At 38.9% G+C, this 17,500-nt stretch overlaps 1 protein-coding gene and 1 long non-coding RNA gene across 2 annotated transcripts in view; both read right to left on the bottom strand.

The window, feature by feature from the left end:
• LOC144662819 (uncharacterized) overlaps window positions 1-17,413 on the bottom strand; it is a 29,441-nt gene extending 12,028 nt beyond the window's left edge. The window contains exons 1-3 of the mRNA XM_078523769.1: window positions 17,062-17,413; window positions 4,315-4,578; window positions 1-71 (exon numbers count right to left, since the gene is read on the bottom strand). The exon at window positions 1-71 is cut by the window's left edge and continues 169 nt beyond it. Of these exons, the coding sequence (XP_078379895.1) occupies window positions 1-71; window positions 4,315-4,578; window positions 17,062-17,350 (624 nt within the window). The 5' untranslated portion in view covers window positions 17,351-17,413. The remainder of the gene's footprint in view (window positions 72-4,314; window positions 4,579-17,061) is intronic.
• Window positions 1-17,500, bottom strand: part of LOC144662876 (uncharacterized) — a 96,034-nt gene that overhangs the window by 12,335 nt on the left and 66,199 nt on the right. The window lies entirely within an intron of this gene.

The following is a 17,500-nucleotide window of genomic DNA, read 5'->3' as shown; positions in this document are numbered from 1 at the left end:
CCGAAGAGATACACTTTCTTGAACTGCCACTTTATTGTTACTTGCAATAACTTCAACAATCTTGGCAGGATCTGTAAACATAACAAATAATAATATAAAAAATAATGGATTTTTGGAACTGCTTCCACTGGGTGGCTCTTTGGCTTACAATAATGTTACCTAAAATTACAAAATTATTGCAACGTGTTAAATTATTTACAACATTTACAATAAAATTGCAAACCATAAAAAGCTAAATTTGTCATAAAATAACAAGAATAAAAAAGCACAATCTACCATAAAAAGAATTCGAATTTACAAAAATGGACCTTCTTATTTCAACCGTTTAAAATCCTATGATAGTGATTGTGATAAAAAAAGTAGAAAAATAAAAAATAAATAAATAAGAAATAAATATATAAACAAATAAATATAAATTAGCCAAGTAACTAAATAATACAGAATTGGTGGTGGGGGTGCTGCTACAGTCAGTCAATTCTTAGTGATTCTGTTGGCTGCTCAGGGATAAATGCTAAATGCTTTTCTCCTTAGTGGCCACTTGGAGACTTACTATTAAGGTTAAGTCACCAATGGAAAATTTTAGTCGCCAAATTATGTAATTTTATACATCAACTCGTCAAACAGCGTGAATGAAAAGACCAGTTAACAAACCAAGAAAAGTTGAGTTTATACGCTTGGTTATAATTAACAAAACATCAGTATGAACAAAGAGAAAACTACAGCCCCCCCCCCCCCCCTCACACCACCTGATGCAACCACCGGTGGGAATGGGTGGGTAAAAACAAAGCGTCTACAATACAGACAAAAGCGAACTGAAACTGATATTAAAGATATGTGTATAGCGCATATGTCCACAGCATAGTCAGCGATTAGCCATTTGGAGTTCTGTATATAATGCCATTAGATAGAATCAAACACCTAACATAGATAATTAAGGAAATATAGAGATAACAAATACAATTCAACTTTATTGTTTGCCGCAAAAAGCAGAGCCGCATCAAAAGGGGAAGCAGAAGAGCCGAGACCGAAACTACTCCCCCCCCCCCCACCAACCCGATGCAGCCCGCCCAAACCACCAGATAAAGAAGGAAGTACAAACAGGGGATATCAGGGGGGATCAGGAAGAGGATGATAAGTTGTGCCACAGCCAGACGGTATGGCTGAGCGATGTACATCAGCACAGAAGCACAGCAGTTAAAAAACAGTCTCCTTGGAAAGTGATGAGTTCAATAAGGGCACCACAATGCAAGACGTAGGTTGCTCCTCCGCAATGAAAGCTGTGGCCAGAATCGTTAGAGGCCTTGAGCCCTGCGAGCTAGACTAAGGAATTTGCATAATCTGGTGGTACATACCGAGTGCATGATGGACTGGTGTGATCTACACGGAAATGAAGAAAGGCAGGCGAAGCGCGCAATGTGGGGAATTATCAGATGTGCCGTTCGTAGGCCTTAACCAGACACAAGAGGTGATTCGAGGAAGACGAACGTACAACTGGTATAAGTAACTTGCATTGTTTGAACTGGATGGTCTTGGACAACTGCACACAGATAACTTAGCCCCAAAGGCAAATGATAATATCCTTAAAGGGTCGTAGTCTATGAACAAGGTTAGACTTTTGGAAAAAGAAGTAAAAGCCAATTAGCATTACCGCTCAGAATCCTGAGTCCCTGTTGGCCATATATATAAGCTCAGAGCGAATGTACAAAAGGATCTTGAGTGATGGGTAATTTCTGTTCCTTTGCATAATCCAAAATGAGCCGAAGACCCAGAACAACCGCAAACTAAAAAGTACAATTTATTTCTCCATTCCGACAGTATACAAAAAAAAGAAGGTTTGGTTATAATAAGACCACCGACGGTCTACTGGTCTTTCCAACCGTTGTGATGCCCTTTTAAACTTATTTTTTGCAATAATAAGCTGTTTTTCCCTGACAAGTTTTGTCTGGAAACGATGACCTTTACTGCCCATCTTTCAGTTTCATCATTCCTCATTACTCTTAGTGTTCATGTTTCTTACACTCTCTTTTTTACTTGCTACAAAAAATACCTTCCCTGCAGTTCTTATCCTTTACGAATCTCCCCTGATTGGAGTCTACTCAGTAAAAGATACATGGCGAAGAAAACATTACTTTTGTTTCAAAGATATTACCCAACTTAGAGAGTGGAGCCACTTGACTTGACTTTTTTGCAGAAATCCATATCCATTTAAGCTCACTGAAAAGAAGAAAAGTAGATCCCAAAGCAGCAGTTTTTGTGGCTAAATGTGCAAACGTTTCTCATCAGGAGCTCCTCAAGAATGCGTCCTTTCCATACAAAGCCTCAAATTGTTGTCCGACTCATGCGGGGGGTGCCAGGCGGCGAAATCTATTTTTAGTAATAGTGTGCTTCGCTAATATAATTACAACCAACATCAACATATTCAACGTTAACATCCTTAACAAAAAGTAGTGTAAAATCATTGTGACGAACGGTGATGTGAAGTTGATTGACTCAAAACAAGGTACAGAGGTTGTTAAAAGCTTTTTCTTTGGTGTGTCTGCTTACGGGATCTTAAAAACAAAGAAAAAGTCTAAGTCGTAATCTCTAAAAGTGTGTCAAGTGTCCGCGGCCGCTCACGGGAATGTTCGCTTACGAGAATGTAAAAATACTAATAAAGCTAAGCGGCCGTAAGTAGAGCTGTCCACTTACGATAGTGACCGTTAAGAGAGCTTCGACTGTAATGAAAATCTTCAGATTACTCCAGGTCTTCTATCCAGGAACTAGATATCATTTGTTTAATATACTTTGTGTTTAGTCTTTTGTGTATAATACGGAATAAGGTTAAAAAATGGTAATTGATGTAAGCTTGCATTGCTTGATACTTGATTTGCCGGTAGCCTGCGTCAGCCGGTTGACCTCTCGGAGAACAAAATTGACGGTCCAGTTCTGGATAATTTAACGCCGGAATTCTATGGCACGTCATTTATTTTGAATCCCAGTGCATGACATTACAACTTAAGTTTCTCTATAAAGGGATCATGATCATTTTCGACCACATCTTTGTTGCTCTACCATATAAGCTCATATTACGCGGTGTCATGAAATTTCGAGAATCTATCTTGTGCAAGAGAAATGCCTTTTTAACCGACTGATCATTTTTCATATGGATGTGAATAATTCATTTTCATCACCAATCGGAAGTTTTGAACCATATTAAGGTCATATTTTTCTGTCCGTGTTGCCCTTTGTTTGGTTCTGCAGATATCGCTTACGAAAGTACAAATTTTCTTACTTTTCCATCTGGTTTTCAATTGATCGATCCCGACATTTTGTGTTTTTTTGACCCTACAGTTTTTCCTTTTATGAAATACATTTCATTTTTAAACATATATACATATTTATGGTTTTCTTTCAATTTCTTTAATATGATCAAAAACTTTTTCAAGGTCATTGTTTACACGGCCATTCAAAATTCCCGCGTTCGGCTGATGGTGACGTCACGATGGCCAGGATCATTGCCCGCACGATTACATGGTGACGAAAGCAATGTTTGCCCCTCCCTCCTGGGTGATTCTGCATTGTATTGACCAACGTGTTTCTTCTTTCGCCTCGTTTGCATACCTTCTTAACAAAAGAATACATTATCGCAGGCTCAACTACAATAACAGCTATTGTGAATTCCTTCCTGTGCACTCAGAAGAAAAAAAAAATGTTGCCCTTTAGAAACATATATACAAGTCTGTCAAGTCATTTGCAGAAATGTTGTGATATGGATGAACAGGTGGTAATACTAGTACTTCCCTTTCTGTTACTAAACCCGCCCTTTATTCCCTTTTTCTTCCATCCTTTCAAGACATGAACCCTCACATGTGCGTTGGTAAAACAGTGTTACATCTCTACCAACCAAGTTGCATGAATTGGTTTCAAAACCGACAGCTTAACGTTGACATTCACATCTTCAAAGTTACGACAATTCTTTTTTGATTATTGCCATAATGTGGGCCACTTTATTTTCGTGTCATGTTATGTTCTCGACACTTTCTGTGCACGTCACTTTAATTTCGTGATTTTTTGAAATCGTGTCGCATAAATCCTATGCATGAATTAAATGTTGTAAGGTAATTGCACAAATTAAGTTAATTATTTAATTGTCTTGTAGTTTAAATGTATAATTCAAATTATATAGTTAACATAAATTGCAAATGATAATTTGTATGATTCAAAAGACACTGCAAATTTGCTGAAAAGCGTTATTGAACCTACTATACAGATACAAAGGTCATTTAGCACATCTACATGTAAAAATGCAAGCTAATGTAATGCAAACGTACTTACATATAACATTCACTTTAAGTTCGTGGCTATCTGGATGTCCAAATCCATTGTAAGCTGTACAGCGGTATGTCCCAGAAGCAGTTCGTTTTATGTTTGGAACAATCCAAGAAGACCCTTGGTGCATTACTTTACTGTCACCATCCTCCAGCACTTTGGTCCAGGTGATTTTTGGAGTTGGATCACCATAAGCTTCACAGGATAAATAAATGCTTGAGCCTTCATGTACAGTCTTGTCACCACTTACATCACGAAGCTCGGCTGGAACTAAAATAAAACAAAAAGCAGCAGAAGTGGTTTCAAGATAAATAGAGTCAAGCCTTCACTCAGTCCGGCAACTTGATGTCCACAATGGCCAGGATATTTCATCCTGACAGTGCCAACCATAACTGATAACCATTTTAAATAACTGAAACTGTATCGGAAACTGCAACCTTTCTGCAAAGAAATGAATTCCTAACGCTAATAGGGTTATTTTCGTTTTTCCCCCTGATGTTATTTAGGGGGAATCAGTGGAAGTGATGAAGGTCAAATCACTCTGTAAATTATGCACATGCATATATATTATGCAAAATTAACGTAAATGTTAACTTAGAGTACATGTACGTATAGTTCAACCTGCATTGTTGCATTTGCAAACATAGGAAAAAGTGCAACGTGTGTAACTGCTTGTAAATTCCTAACCAATGTTATCATTACCAACAGTATAAAAAGATGTGAACGGAAAGGAAATATTCTAATCTGGTAACAAAATCAACAACTGATAACAATTAGCCAGTCAATTTCGAGTTGTATATCACTGTATGTGGCAGTTCCTGGAACAGAAAATACAAAGCAATTTCTTTTTTCATGTAGATCACGGCTAATTATACACTGACGTGCACGTGTTTAGCTCACACATTTTATACAAAGGGTTTCTATCATCTTGAATTGAGATTGCCGATTTATTTTCAAACTAGTAATATCCACCTTTAATTTAATTTATCTGCAGGACGAACTACATGCAAAATTGGACTACTGAAACCTGTACATCAATGTTCAAGTGGGCCTGGTGCATTATAATCTAAGACATGCGTGGCATGAAAAGATACTCACTCAGCTGTAAAAAAAATTTAGATGTTAGCCAGATAAAAATAGCAATTATTATTTTAAGGGCCAGAAGTAAAATCAGTTTGTTTATTTTTGAGTTATTTTTCTTTCCCAAAAATACTCTTTAGTCGGCGCTATGGATGGTGCAGTCAGTCAGTGAAGTATGTTTGTTTGTCACACCAAAACGGTTTGAGGTACTATCAGAACCAATGAAATTACAGTTTATCAGGGGAAGCAATCTGACACAGTCTGGTTGTATGCGAGCGATTTAATTAACTTGAAGATTTTAAATTGGTAGGTAGCGGAATCGGTGAGTTGTGAACCTTTCTTTTCGTCACGCTCGCTTGCTTACAACGCACACGCCGCCAGCAAAATAATAATTGTTATTCGAGCGTTCATTTAGGACGGGCTAGTTTTGCTGACCGTAGTAGAAACTGCATAAAGCATTTGCACAAAACAGATCTGAAGAATAATGTTCTCATTGTGATGTTAATGCTGTGGGTATATTTACAAAGAGTCGTAAAAATGGCAAAAAATAGAAGGCATGTTCTCCACGTTGGTAACAGAGAATCAACGGAATTGAGATAGCCACCTGACTATCTTGATGATGGCTTATCAGTCGCTCCGTTGTCCACGAAACCACTTCCTTTACTTCATGTGACGTTCCAATTGACCTTCAGTTTAGGCCTCCCGAGCAAGGAAGTGGTGACCAAATATGTCCGTCGCCTGCAGGTCCGATTGTAACGAATTCATAAGTTTGCCCGTGAGAATTTGAAGTTAGGGAGTGAAATACACAAGCGTGAGTACGATCACAAGGCCCTATACCGTGGCTTTAAGCGTGGAATCATGTCTGGCTACATATCCCTAGACACAAGAAAGGCAGGACCCCTAAGTTACAGAGGCTCTGGGAGTGACTGTACCTGATAACCTCTCGCCTAGATGACTTGATCTACAGAATCCAGAAAGGGCTTCGGTTGGGACCAACGCGCGTCCATGTTGAAGGACTAAACAACTACCAGGGACAAAATTTTGTTAACTGGCTAATCGAGGGAAAGACTGGCAAGATGTAATATCCACTGGCGTCGCAGCTTCCAAGGATGACAAACCAACTAAGCAGCAGAACTCTACGTATACGCCAGCTGCCAAGAAATTTGAATAGGCGACCACCATTGCCGAGATAGCGCAGGAAAGATCGCACGGAACACCAAGGAGAACAGACTGTTTATTCTAAATCTGGATAGAGTAACATTTTGGGGGCTCTAGTTTAGCTTTTTTGTAAGGGGGTATGGTGTGACGAGTGAATGCGAGATATTATTTGTTTTTGTGGCCGTGAGTATGCCTTGTTGCGAAATCACAACTGTGTTATAATCATATTTCTTGGCGAGAGGTCGTGTGTCGGAAAAGAAAAAAACATGGGCGTATTTTCGTGAAGGTTCTGTTCTTTATTTCGGCCTGTTACAATAACTTCACAAAAGGGGTAAAATGAAGTCGCTGTTGTTGTGGTTGTTGCTTTTCAAAGAAACGTGCCTTACTATCCCAAAGATTATAAGGCCTGAGATGCTCCGCCCCCAGGGGGGGGGGGTACTCCCATATGTGGCCTATATAAGTATGTGCCGCCCGGTAGGGTATGGTTTTTGAGGTTCTCAAGAGCCGGGAAGGTACTATTTTGGCCGGTATATAATGACAGTGGAAATTGAGTAAATGGCCACCTATTGTAGCGTGTGTGCCAAGAAACAGCCCTCAGTTCCATTGGAGTATTCTGTGCTACCATCGGTTCCTTGGAAGAAGATAGGAACCGACTTATCTGAATTTCGCGAAGAACATTATTTACTTTCTGTGTGCTACCTTTGCAAATTCTTTGAATTTATAAAACAGGAGTCTTTGAGAAGTGGTGCTGTGATAAAGGAGTTGATAATGGTTCTCAGTTCAACAGAGTTCTTGGAATTTGCCAAAGACTACGGCCGTAAGCACATCGCCACGTCACTGCATTACAAAGGGTAATGGGGAAGTGGAGATAGCAGTTCACACTGTTAAGAAGTTTAGTATCGAACAACACCATTACCAGAAATTGAACGTTCTCTTGCTCTGTCACTCATAGCTTATCCGCTAAGAAATACGTTGCCCATGGAAGAAGTTTGCTTCAATCTGCAGGCAAAAAACAGCAAAAAATCTTCAGGTATCTAGAGAGAGAGACTAAAGAAAAGCATAAAAAATACCATGACCGTCATGCAGACAAGGAGCTGTAGGAAATTCAACCTGCGACCAAAGTTCGCATGCAGCCTTCAACAGCCTTTAAATAACATGGAATGTTAGCCAGCTAATGTAGTCAAAGCTAGGGTAGTATCGCCACAACGGGCGATGCTAGAGTTTGCCCAGCTCCAGGACATGATAGTTTGAATGAAGGTCCGTCTTTGCCAGCAGACCAGACTGTAGTCCAGGATAAGGAGCTTCTTGGAGAGGAACCAGATTAAACCACAATTCTACCTGCACCGCCAGATATTACATCCCAAAAGCAGCATCTACAACCAGCGAAAGAGAATGGTTCATGTCCATATGTTACCCACAGTGGCAGACCAGAAGTAAAACCCAACCGGCTTGATCTATAGATCCGTCTGAGATAATATAGACTGGGTTCAGTTTTTTTTTTAAATTTAATCCAGAGACAGTGATATTATTTACTTTTTCTTTCGTTTAAAGGGAAGGATGTGACATAAACGTGTCAGGTGAGCCTCTCCCCTCTCTAGCTAGTCATATTGCGTTGATGCAGTGGTGGCTTAGATGCAGTATAAGTAACAGTGTTTTCCTGTGTTTGACGGTGGAAGTAGCAGGAAAATATGCTCTCGTCGGTATCTTATGTTTGTTTAGGTATGTCCGCTGGGTATGTCGGTAATTAGTTGGGTATATTGGCGAGAAGAAAAGGTCTTTCATGTTTTCAACTCTACTATGTGGGCGAGCCTTCGGGCTGCTGTTCCCCAGGAAAATGCTGCTGTTCCCCAGGAAAATGCTTCTTTTGCGGATTCTCTCCCGGATGTGGCTTTGGCTGGCTGGAAACCTAATACTTCGTCCAAGTCTTCCTCTGCCTATAACAGATGAAAGTCATCGGCACTAGATCATGGCCTGACAGCTTTTCCTGCATCTCATTTCCACTTTGCGATTGATTTGCGTCATTTGATGACTAAGCGAAAGCAGCGTCTCCTCTGGAGTGAGCGGTTCAAAGTATTGCCTGGATTCATCAGTTGGGGGCGGGTCGTCTCGTGCGGAGCATTGTTTGGTGAAGAGCATTCTTGCTGGTACGCAGTGTTTACTGGCCCTCCACACATCCAAGAAGGAGCCAATCACAGAAACCCATTTGTCCTGTTGCTATGGTGAGCAGATATTTAGAGACATTTAGAGACATTGCGCCTGAGATTTCCGCTATTAGTACGCATAGCCTTATGAGTGGCGGGGCCACAGCTGCCGCCAATGCTGGTGTTCGAAATCGTCTTTTTAAGCGGCGAGGTCGCTGGTCTAGTGACACGTTGAGGATGGTTATGTTAAAGATTCTTTGTCGTCGTGTTTGGCGGTGTCTAAGGCCTTAGATCTTCAGTTTACTCGTACGTACTATTTTACGTTTATTGAAGTACCTCTTTAGTTGGTCTTGCCCAGGGGACTGTTGAATATGGGGAACAGCTGGCCCAGGGTTTTTCTCCTAGGAGCAAGTGGACGTAAAGAGGGAGGGGGAGGGGGGTTTAACCAGTTCTTTAGGATCTGAATGTTAACCGGATTGTTTTGTAAGCCAATGTATTATTTCTTTTCTCCGATTTGTCTATATCCTGTATTCATTAGTCTTCTTAGACCAACGAACCGAACACTTTGCTTGAAACGAGCCACACCCAAGGGTTGTGTGTGTGTTTTGTGTAGGGTCAAACGGAGATTTAGGGGAGGGCCCTTACTATGACTGGCTGTTGATAGAAACGTAAGTCTAATGCCCTACGGGACAAAGCGGGATGACTGTAACTGACTAAATATATCTGCTTATATCGTTGTAACGGAACTTTATGCTTGGGTCGCTTGTTTTCCATCGTTTTACCTGGAATATCGTTGAACTAAGTATTGTTTAATCGGGGTTCTCCTCCATACTAATGAACTGTAACTTTTCGAGGACACAGAATGTTCATCGTAAAAAATAGAGGTTCCACAGTATCCGTTACCTATTTTAGCTCCAACAGGATTCTTTCTACAAATCACAATAAATGTGTGGTTCAATATATTGTATATTTGTGTGGTTTAAGAGTTTTTTTCGATCTATTGAAGTTTAAAATGATATCTACCTTCTTTTAGGAAACACGCACAAAGTGGTTTCAGTATCGCGTCCACAGAATCGAGCTCGTTGACTCCATGGTATTATTCATTTTCTCGTTTTAGAGCGTTAAGCGGTGCTGCTGCAAAGATACTCGCGTGGAAAATGACAGTTTTATTGTTAAAAAGCACCTGGCAAAGTTTGAGATTATAAGGGACAATGTACTTTCTTCAGTGGTCGCTTGACATTTCGGACTCTTATCTGTCTGTGGGTTGTTGCAAACAAGTCCAAACTAAGTGTATTAATTCATGGTGGCCGCTTAAAGAAGTAAAAACAATGGACGGATACTCAATGGGACGGCCAAAAGGTGACCACCGCCGCCGCTTAATAAAGGAGGTGTATATCAAGGCAGACAAGCATACGATTCCAAATGGAAAGGGGCATGGCATTAGCACTGGACGCCTCCGGCTTGGTTACATTGCACAGTCAAACAAGCTGCAAATCAGGTAAAATCTAATATGAAGCATGCTTTAACCATTTGTACTTCCATCCCATCTAAACTCATTAACAAAGAAAGCAGAATTATCTAAACCTTTAGCGCTCATACTCGCCAACTTTGAACAAACAAGTCATTTGCTATGTTGAACAGTTGTTCCCTTCGGGAATAACTTGAGTATAAAAACGATGTAGGAGGGGAGTGCGCATGACTCCACGTGGATAGGACGTTTCCTCCGAGCTCTCTGCCATTTTTGTTATTTTCCCGCAATTAATCGCAGATGTTGCAGCTTTTTTTGATATTAATCTATTTATGAGTATACAAACAAGGTCTAGAACGCGAAAATTGGAAATGACGGCCGACTCTGTCGAACTGGACGACATTCTTGCAAAGATGGACGTGCTTATTACAGCGAAGACCGAAATGTTAAACAAGCTTGACAAGCTGGAGAAGGCGCAAAGCACAATTAACAAGGACGTGGAAGACTTGAAAAAAAGCTTTCAGGAAACAGACCTGCAAATCCAGGAGTCTAAGTCTAATTTACTGCTGAAAGCGGATAAGACGGAGGTTGAAGTTCTGAAGGAGAAGATTGACGACCTAGAAAACCGCTCCAAAAGAAACAACGTGGTCATCTGGGGCATTCAAGAAGGCAGTGAGAAAGATTATACCTCGATGGAAGAATTTATTGAGGTTGAACTCTTTCAAAACCACATGAATTTTGAAAGGAGAATTGAAGTGATGAGGGCGCACAGAACCAGCATTAAACGAAATCCTTCTGAGAACGACACGCCGAAGCCAAGACCGATACATGTGTACCTTCTCAGGTACACCGACAAGGTATTTCTTCTCAAGCAAGCGGCAAGCAAGTTAAAGGATAACAAGTATAAAGAAGCAGGAATTTTCATATCAGATGATGTCTCGAAAACTGTACGCGACGAACGATCGAAGTTGAGGAAAGACTTTCTTCCAAACATCAAAGCAAAGCCTGGAGTACAGTTCGCATTTATACCTTGGAGTGTTCCCGCCAAAATCTTGTACAAGGAAGAAAGTGCAGGAAACTTAAAGTCATTCTATTTACCGAAAGTGTAGAAGACATTGTCAAGACATTACTCTATTACAAGACCGTGATGACAATTATTTATTCAAAATTTCTTTAACCTTTAGTTAACTTAGCTTAACTTAAACTATCGGCGAAATTGGCTAGAGATCTCGGCGAAAGTGTACCGGATACCTGGCAGGCAGAGCTGCGGTGAGTACGCTTTCGTTTTCATGTTTGTGTGTGTGTTTGTTGTACTGTTTTTGTTTCGTGTCTGCAAAAGTCCACATATTTTGCCAATTGCGAACTTATCAATTGCTCAGACATGCTAATTTTTTGAAAACTTCAACAATGACATCTCTCAGGGGAAAAACATTTCCTAGGCAAATGACAAATGGCAAATTCTAAGATCAAACCCGATAGTCTGAAACTGCTATCTCTTAATGTGAGGGGCCTCAGCAACTTTCGAAAACGTAGGGCTATTTTCACCTGGTGTAGAAAACAAAAAGCAGATCTTATCTTTCTTCAAGAAACGCATTCAACAGAAAATGATGAGTGTAAATGGAAAAAAGAATGGGGCTCTGAAATCATTTTCTCCCACGGGAGCTCGAACGCCAGAGGTGTTGCTGTATTAATTAAGAGCGGTCTGGACATTGTAATTCAACATGAGTTTCTAAAGTCCAATGGCAGGTAGATAGTACTTAAGGTGAGAATAAAAGACAAAAATTATTTATTAGTAAATCTTTATGGTTCAAATAAAGTTGCAGAGGCAGTTCGATTTTATCAAAATCTGTCGGCAACATTGCGAGAAATGGATCCTGACAGTGATGACAATATCATCATAGGCGGAGATTTCAACTGTCCTTTAAATCCAACCTTAGACAAAAAGGGTGGAATACCAATTCCACGCCAACATGTGATCAATTCAATAGAAAACATTCAAAATGAATTTAGTCTTCATGATATATGGCGTATTAAAAATCCGAACACTTGTAGCTTCACATGGAGCAAAAGCCACCCTTTCATCTTTTGCAGACTTGACTACTGGTTAATTTCAGACAAGTTAAATGACTTAGTTACGCATGTTGATATTCAAGCTTCAATAAAAACTGACCACTCGTCCATAATATTAGAACTAGAAGATATTAAAGATAGTCAACGGGGACCAGGTTTCTGGAAACTAAACACTTCCCTGCTGGCCAGGCCTGATTATGTTGAGATGATAAGTAAAGAATTACCCAATTGGCTGGAAGATGCAAGAGATCTGTCAGACAAGCGAGCAAAATGGGACTGGCTTAAATTTAAAATCAAAACTAGCTCAATTATTTATTCAAAGCAGCTGTCAAAAGACCGACAGAGAAGGGAGGAAGAACTTAACGTCAGGCATCAAGACTTGCTAAGAAAATTTCAGGAAAACCCTTGCGAAACAACTAGACTAGAAACTGAAAAACTTAAAAGTGAGTTAGAAGCATTATATGACGAAAAAGTAGAGGGAATTATCATTCGCTCCAGAGCAAGGTGGCACGAACATGGTGAGAAAAATACTAAATATTTTTTAAATTTAGAAAAGCGTAATAATATTAAGAAGCATATACGTAAACTGTTTGTCAGTGGGTCCATCTCAACTGATCCTTTCGAAATACTCAACGCTGAAAAATGCTTTTATAGAAAGCTCTATAGTAAACAAAAAGTTAATCTAACCCTTTAACCGGCAATCGTACATATGTGTACGATAAACACCAGCAGTGATTGAAAAATCTCTAGCTTTTACATATCTGGGCACATGATAGTAATGACTGCTTTTTATGGCAAAGTGATAATTTTCATAGCTTTAAAAGCCAACTAACTGACTACAACTCTTGATTTCTGTTGCATATGGTTGTTTGTTCAGCAGCAAATCTGAAAATGCCCGTTTTCTACGTAACAGGACAACAACAAAAAACACACATCTTTGCCTCCATTTTTTTAATGAAAAAATAATTCTGACTTCAAAAAAATACATTTGCAGCAAACTTCAACCCTATTCCCTTCCGTTCACCAAGGAAATTTCCCATCAATCATTCAGCAGACTCAGCAATTACTATTCGATTAGAGCTATGCTTGCAAACCTGTAATTTCCTCGTTGCTGACCGAAAGGGATGCTTGGGAAAAACAGTCATGGCAGCGGCATGAAAGGCTTCCTACCTTTATTCCATATATTTTTTATAAGTGTCGAGCCACCCAATCCTGCCGGCAAAATGTTGCACCGATTGCATTCTTTGGAAGTCAGAACTCGTCCAAAATGCCTTGGCAGGTCTTGGAATCCACCCACAGAACGGCCAGAGAGACAACTTTACCCATGAACCGCCATCTTTCGATTCGAATATTTCTGGCGTTCCAATCAAGACAAAATCATCTCTCACCTCTGGTTTCTTTCAGATGCTGGCCTCTACCCACCATTCTAGCTTAATGATGCCAGCCTGGGGGCTTCTGCAGTGAAAAATGACTCGAAAAATCACTTATAAACACAAAACGAGCCAAATCCAAGCCCAACAGCTCGCCTACGAAAGAAGCAACTGCCGACTACTGACGTCACAATAAAAATCTGAGCCCTCGGTGTTTCGAAACAGCACACATTTTTTCTTGAACTTCTTATATGCAATCACGAAGTTCTACAGAATGTATAAGCCCAGAAAAAACCTTTAGAAAGTCACAGAAATCTGCCGGTTAAAGGGCTAAACGGTGATGAAGCTAATTTCTTCTTTCAAAATCCAAATTTAAAAAGACTCTCCGAGGAATTAAGCACAAATTGTGAGGGAGAAATAACTCTTCAGGAATGCGAAAATATATTAGGCTCTTTTCACACGGGTAAAACGCCCGGAAACGATGGAATTCCAATAGAATTTTATAAAACATTCTGGCCTTTATTAGTCAAATTTATGGTTGATTCATTTAATGAGGCTTTTTACAAAAAGGAAATGTCTCACTCACAGAAACAAGCTGTTATAACACTTATTGAAAAGAAAGGAAAAGAAAGAAACTATCTTGAAAACTGGAGACCAATATCATTGACTAATGTAGACGCGAAAATTGCATCTAAAGTAATTGCAGCTAGAGTTATTAAAGTCCTACCGGAAATAATTCACTGTAATCAGACCGGTTATGTAAAGGGTAAGTTCATTGGCGAAGCAGCAAGATCAATTATAGATATTATGGACTATACAAAGAAGCAAAATATACCAGGTATATTACTTTTTATTGACTTCGAAAAGGCATTTGATAGCATCGATTGGGAATTCATGTTAAAGTGCTTAGACGTGTTTGGTTTTGGACCTAGTTTTAAAGGATGGGTAGAAACATTTTATAAAAATATATCTAGCTGTGTGATAAATAATGGGATGTGCACATCTTACTTCGATGTACAGAGAGGAGTCAGGCAGGGCGACCCATTATCACCATATCTCTTTATTATTGCAGCTGAAATTTTAGCTACTGCGATTCGAAGTAAAACAGAAATTCAAGGACTTAAAATAAGGCGAGAGGAATTTAAATTCGTACAATATGCTGACGACCTCACTGTGTTTGTGCCAAATCTCGATTGTGTACAACGTAATATACCTTTCATTTGCTAGATCAATTTGAAATTTGTTCGGGTTTAAAGGTCAATTATACCAAAACTGAAGCTATGTGGATTGGCTCCTGTCGAAATAATACAGCGGCACCTTTGGGACTTAAATGGGTAAATACAGTGAAGGCACTTGGAATAGTTTTTACATATAACGAAACTGAACAATTGCAGAAAAACTTTTATGAAAAACTAAAAGATATTAAGTTGCACACGCGGTTATGGCGTTGCAGAGGTCTCTCACTGTTTGGAAAAGTTACAATAATTAAATCCTTTTTGCTTTCGAAGATGATATATGTATTCTCAGTTCTCCCAACTCCACAAGATTTCATCAAGCAGATTAACACTATTATATATAACTTCCTATGGAATGGGCCTGACAAAATAGCACGAGCAGCAACAATTAATGGCATTAAATTTGGAGGGCTAAGGCTGATAGATGTAGAAACTTCAATTAAATCTTTAAGATTAGCCTGGCTTGGTAGAATATTTTCTGAGGGCTCTGCACCATGGAAAGCTTATATTAATCAAATGCTTGACAGTTACGGTGGCACTTTTCTATTGAGATGTAATTATGATGTTAACGATTACAACTTTCAATGCCCTTTCTATAGCGAATTTCTCCAATGGTGGGCTGACTTTAGAAATGATTCCTCTACCAGGCCTCTTATATCTGAACGTATAATCTGGAACAATAAGCTAATTAAAATAGATGGTAAGAGTATATATTTTGACAATTACGTTAAAGCTGGAATCATTCTAACCAATCAGATGCAATTTAATAAGGATAACGTGGAATCATATAATAGGGCAAAAAATGAAGGGTTGAGACACACAAATTTTTTAACGTGGTCAGGGATTCGATGTGCAATTCCCACCCACTTAAAAGCCTTAGATGGAAATGAAAGTGAAATAGATTCACTAACATTTCATTTTAATGAAAAGCTACTTGACCCAGTAACTTGTAAAAGTAAGCAATTCTATGAACTGCTACTCTCAAAAAGGGCAACGGTATCGAGGGGTTTTAATAAACTTAAAGAAGATTTTGGATTAGATGATACAACTGTGTCAAAGGCTTTTCTTAATTTAAAGTCTATTTTATCGGAAACCTTTGTTAGAAGTTTTCAATTTAAACTGTTAAATGATATTACATTCACTAATACGCGGTTAGCAAAAATCGGTTATGTTCCAAATGATACTTGTACATTTTGTAAAAATAAGTCAGAAACAGCATATCATTTATTTTATCACTGCTCTTTGACACATCTCTTTTGGGAACACTTTAAAAATTTCTGGTTTGTATTAACAGGCCAACAGGAGGAACTTACGCTAAAAGACGTGTTCATTGGGAAAATAGAAAAAAGTGATTTGTTGAATTATTTTTTAATTCTAGCAAAATTGCATATCTGGTTGAGTCGGAAACATTCAAAAATCCCAAATATTGATGTATTTAAAGAACTAGTTGATCTAAAATATAGAACTGAGAAGTATATAGCAGTAAAAAATAATATGCAGAGCAAATTTCAGACTAGATGGCATTTATATATAAGTAATAATAGCTAAATCATAAGTTCTTACGAGTAAGATAATGGTAAATAGATAAGATAGTACATAGGTATATTGTAACGGTGTCATTGGTATATATGCACCGCAAATTTGTATATAAGTCTGTAAAATTGTAAAATTCCTGTTTGCAAAACAATGGCAATAAATATGTGGAAAAAAAAAAAAAAAAAAAAAGAGTATAAAAACGATGTAAATCACGGACGGCTTTTAACCCTGATGATGACAACAAGTCGAAAACGTTTGGTTTCTTTTTAAATTTTATAACTTTTTAGCATTGTAAATAATATTTTTACCTTTTTAGCGAACATTTCGACAACAAAATGAGCTTCGTTGACAGTCTTTTGAATAACCGAAAAGGTTCTTGCGGAATATCGTCTGATTTCTCGTCGGCTACTAAGTATCAGGCGATATGCCGCGCAATTTCGCAGGATAATTGTTAAATATCGGGAGCAAATCGGGCGCTTTAAGAAACGCTTTTCGGAACCTAAAAACTGCACTCGAAAAGAGCCCCAAAACTTTTTGGGCCCGAACAGCTTCAAGACTTTTGAGAAACGCACGCCAGGAAGCCAGGATATGATAAACCGATTTGGAATTGCATGTAAATGTGATGTGCAGTTCTTAAACAGCAACAAGGTTTTTTTTTTTTAATTTGTGGTTTTCCAAACATTAAAATTACTTACTTGCAACATAGACGTTTATTCTGGATCTCCAAGTGTTTGAATCCGTTGTAAGCTGACATTGGTAAACTCCTCTACTCCCTTCAGTGATTCTGTTTATTATCAAGGTGGCCACTTCACTTGAACTGATAGCAAAACGTGTGTCAAATACTGTAATAGAAGAGCCTTTAACTCCAATGACACTATCCGTGCCATCACCAATTGAAAATGTGGTGAATTGCAGCTTTGAACCAGGTGACAGATTGTAATTCCACCTCAGATGCACCTGAGAACTTCCATTTCTCACTTTCATATAAACTGTTCTAACGTCATCTGGGTCCGTCGGAGTCCAGGCTGGTGGAGGCGCTGTCCATGTTACTGAAGTCGCTAAAAATACAACTATTTTAGTTAACGTTGTCAGATCAAAGCTACGAGCTTAAAGACACTTGAAGAATTCATGAAT

This window comes from Oculina patagonica, chromosome 8, assembly GCF_052425735.1.
Source record: "Oculina patagonica isolate OP01 chromosome 8, crgOcupat, whole genome shotgun sequence".
Classification (NCBI taxonomy): Eukaryota; Metazoa; Cnidaria; class Anthozoa; order Scleractinia; family Oculinidae; genus Oculina; species Oculina patagonica.
Note: the sequence above shows the minus strand (reverse complement) of the source record. Positions and strands in the feature narration are given on the sequence as shown.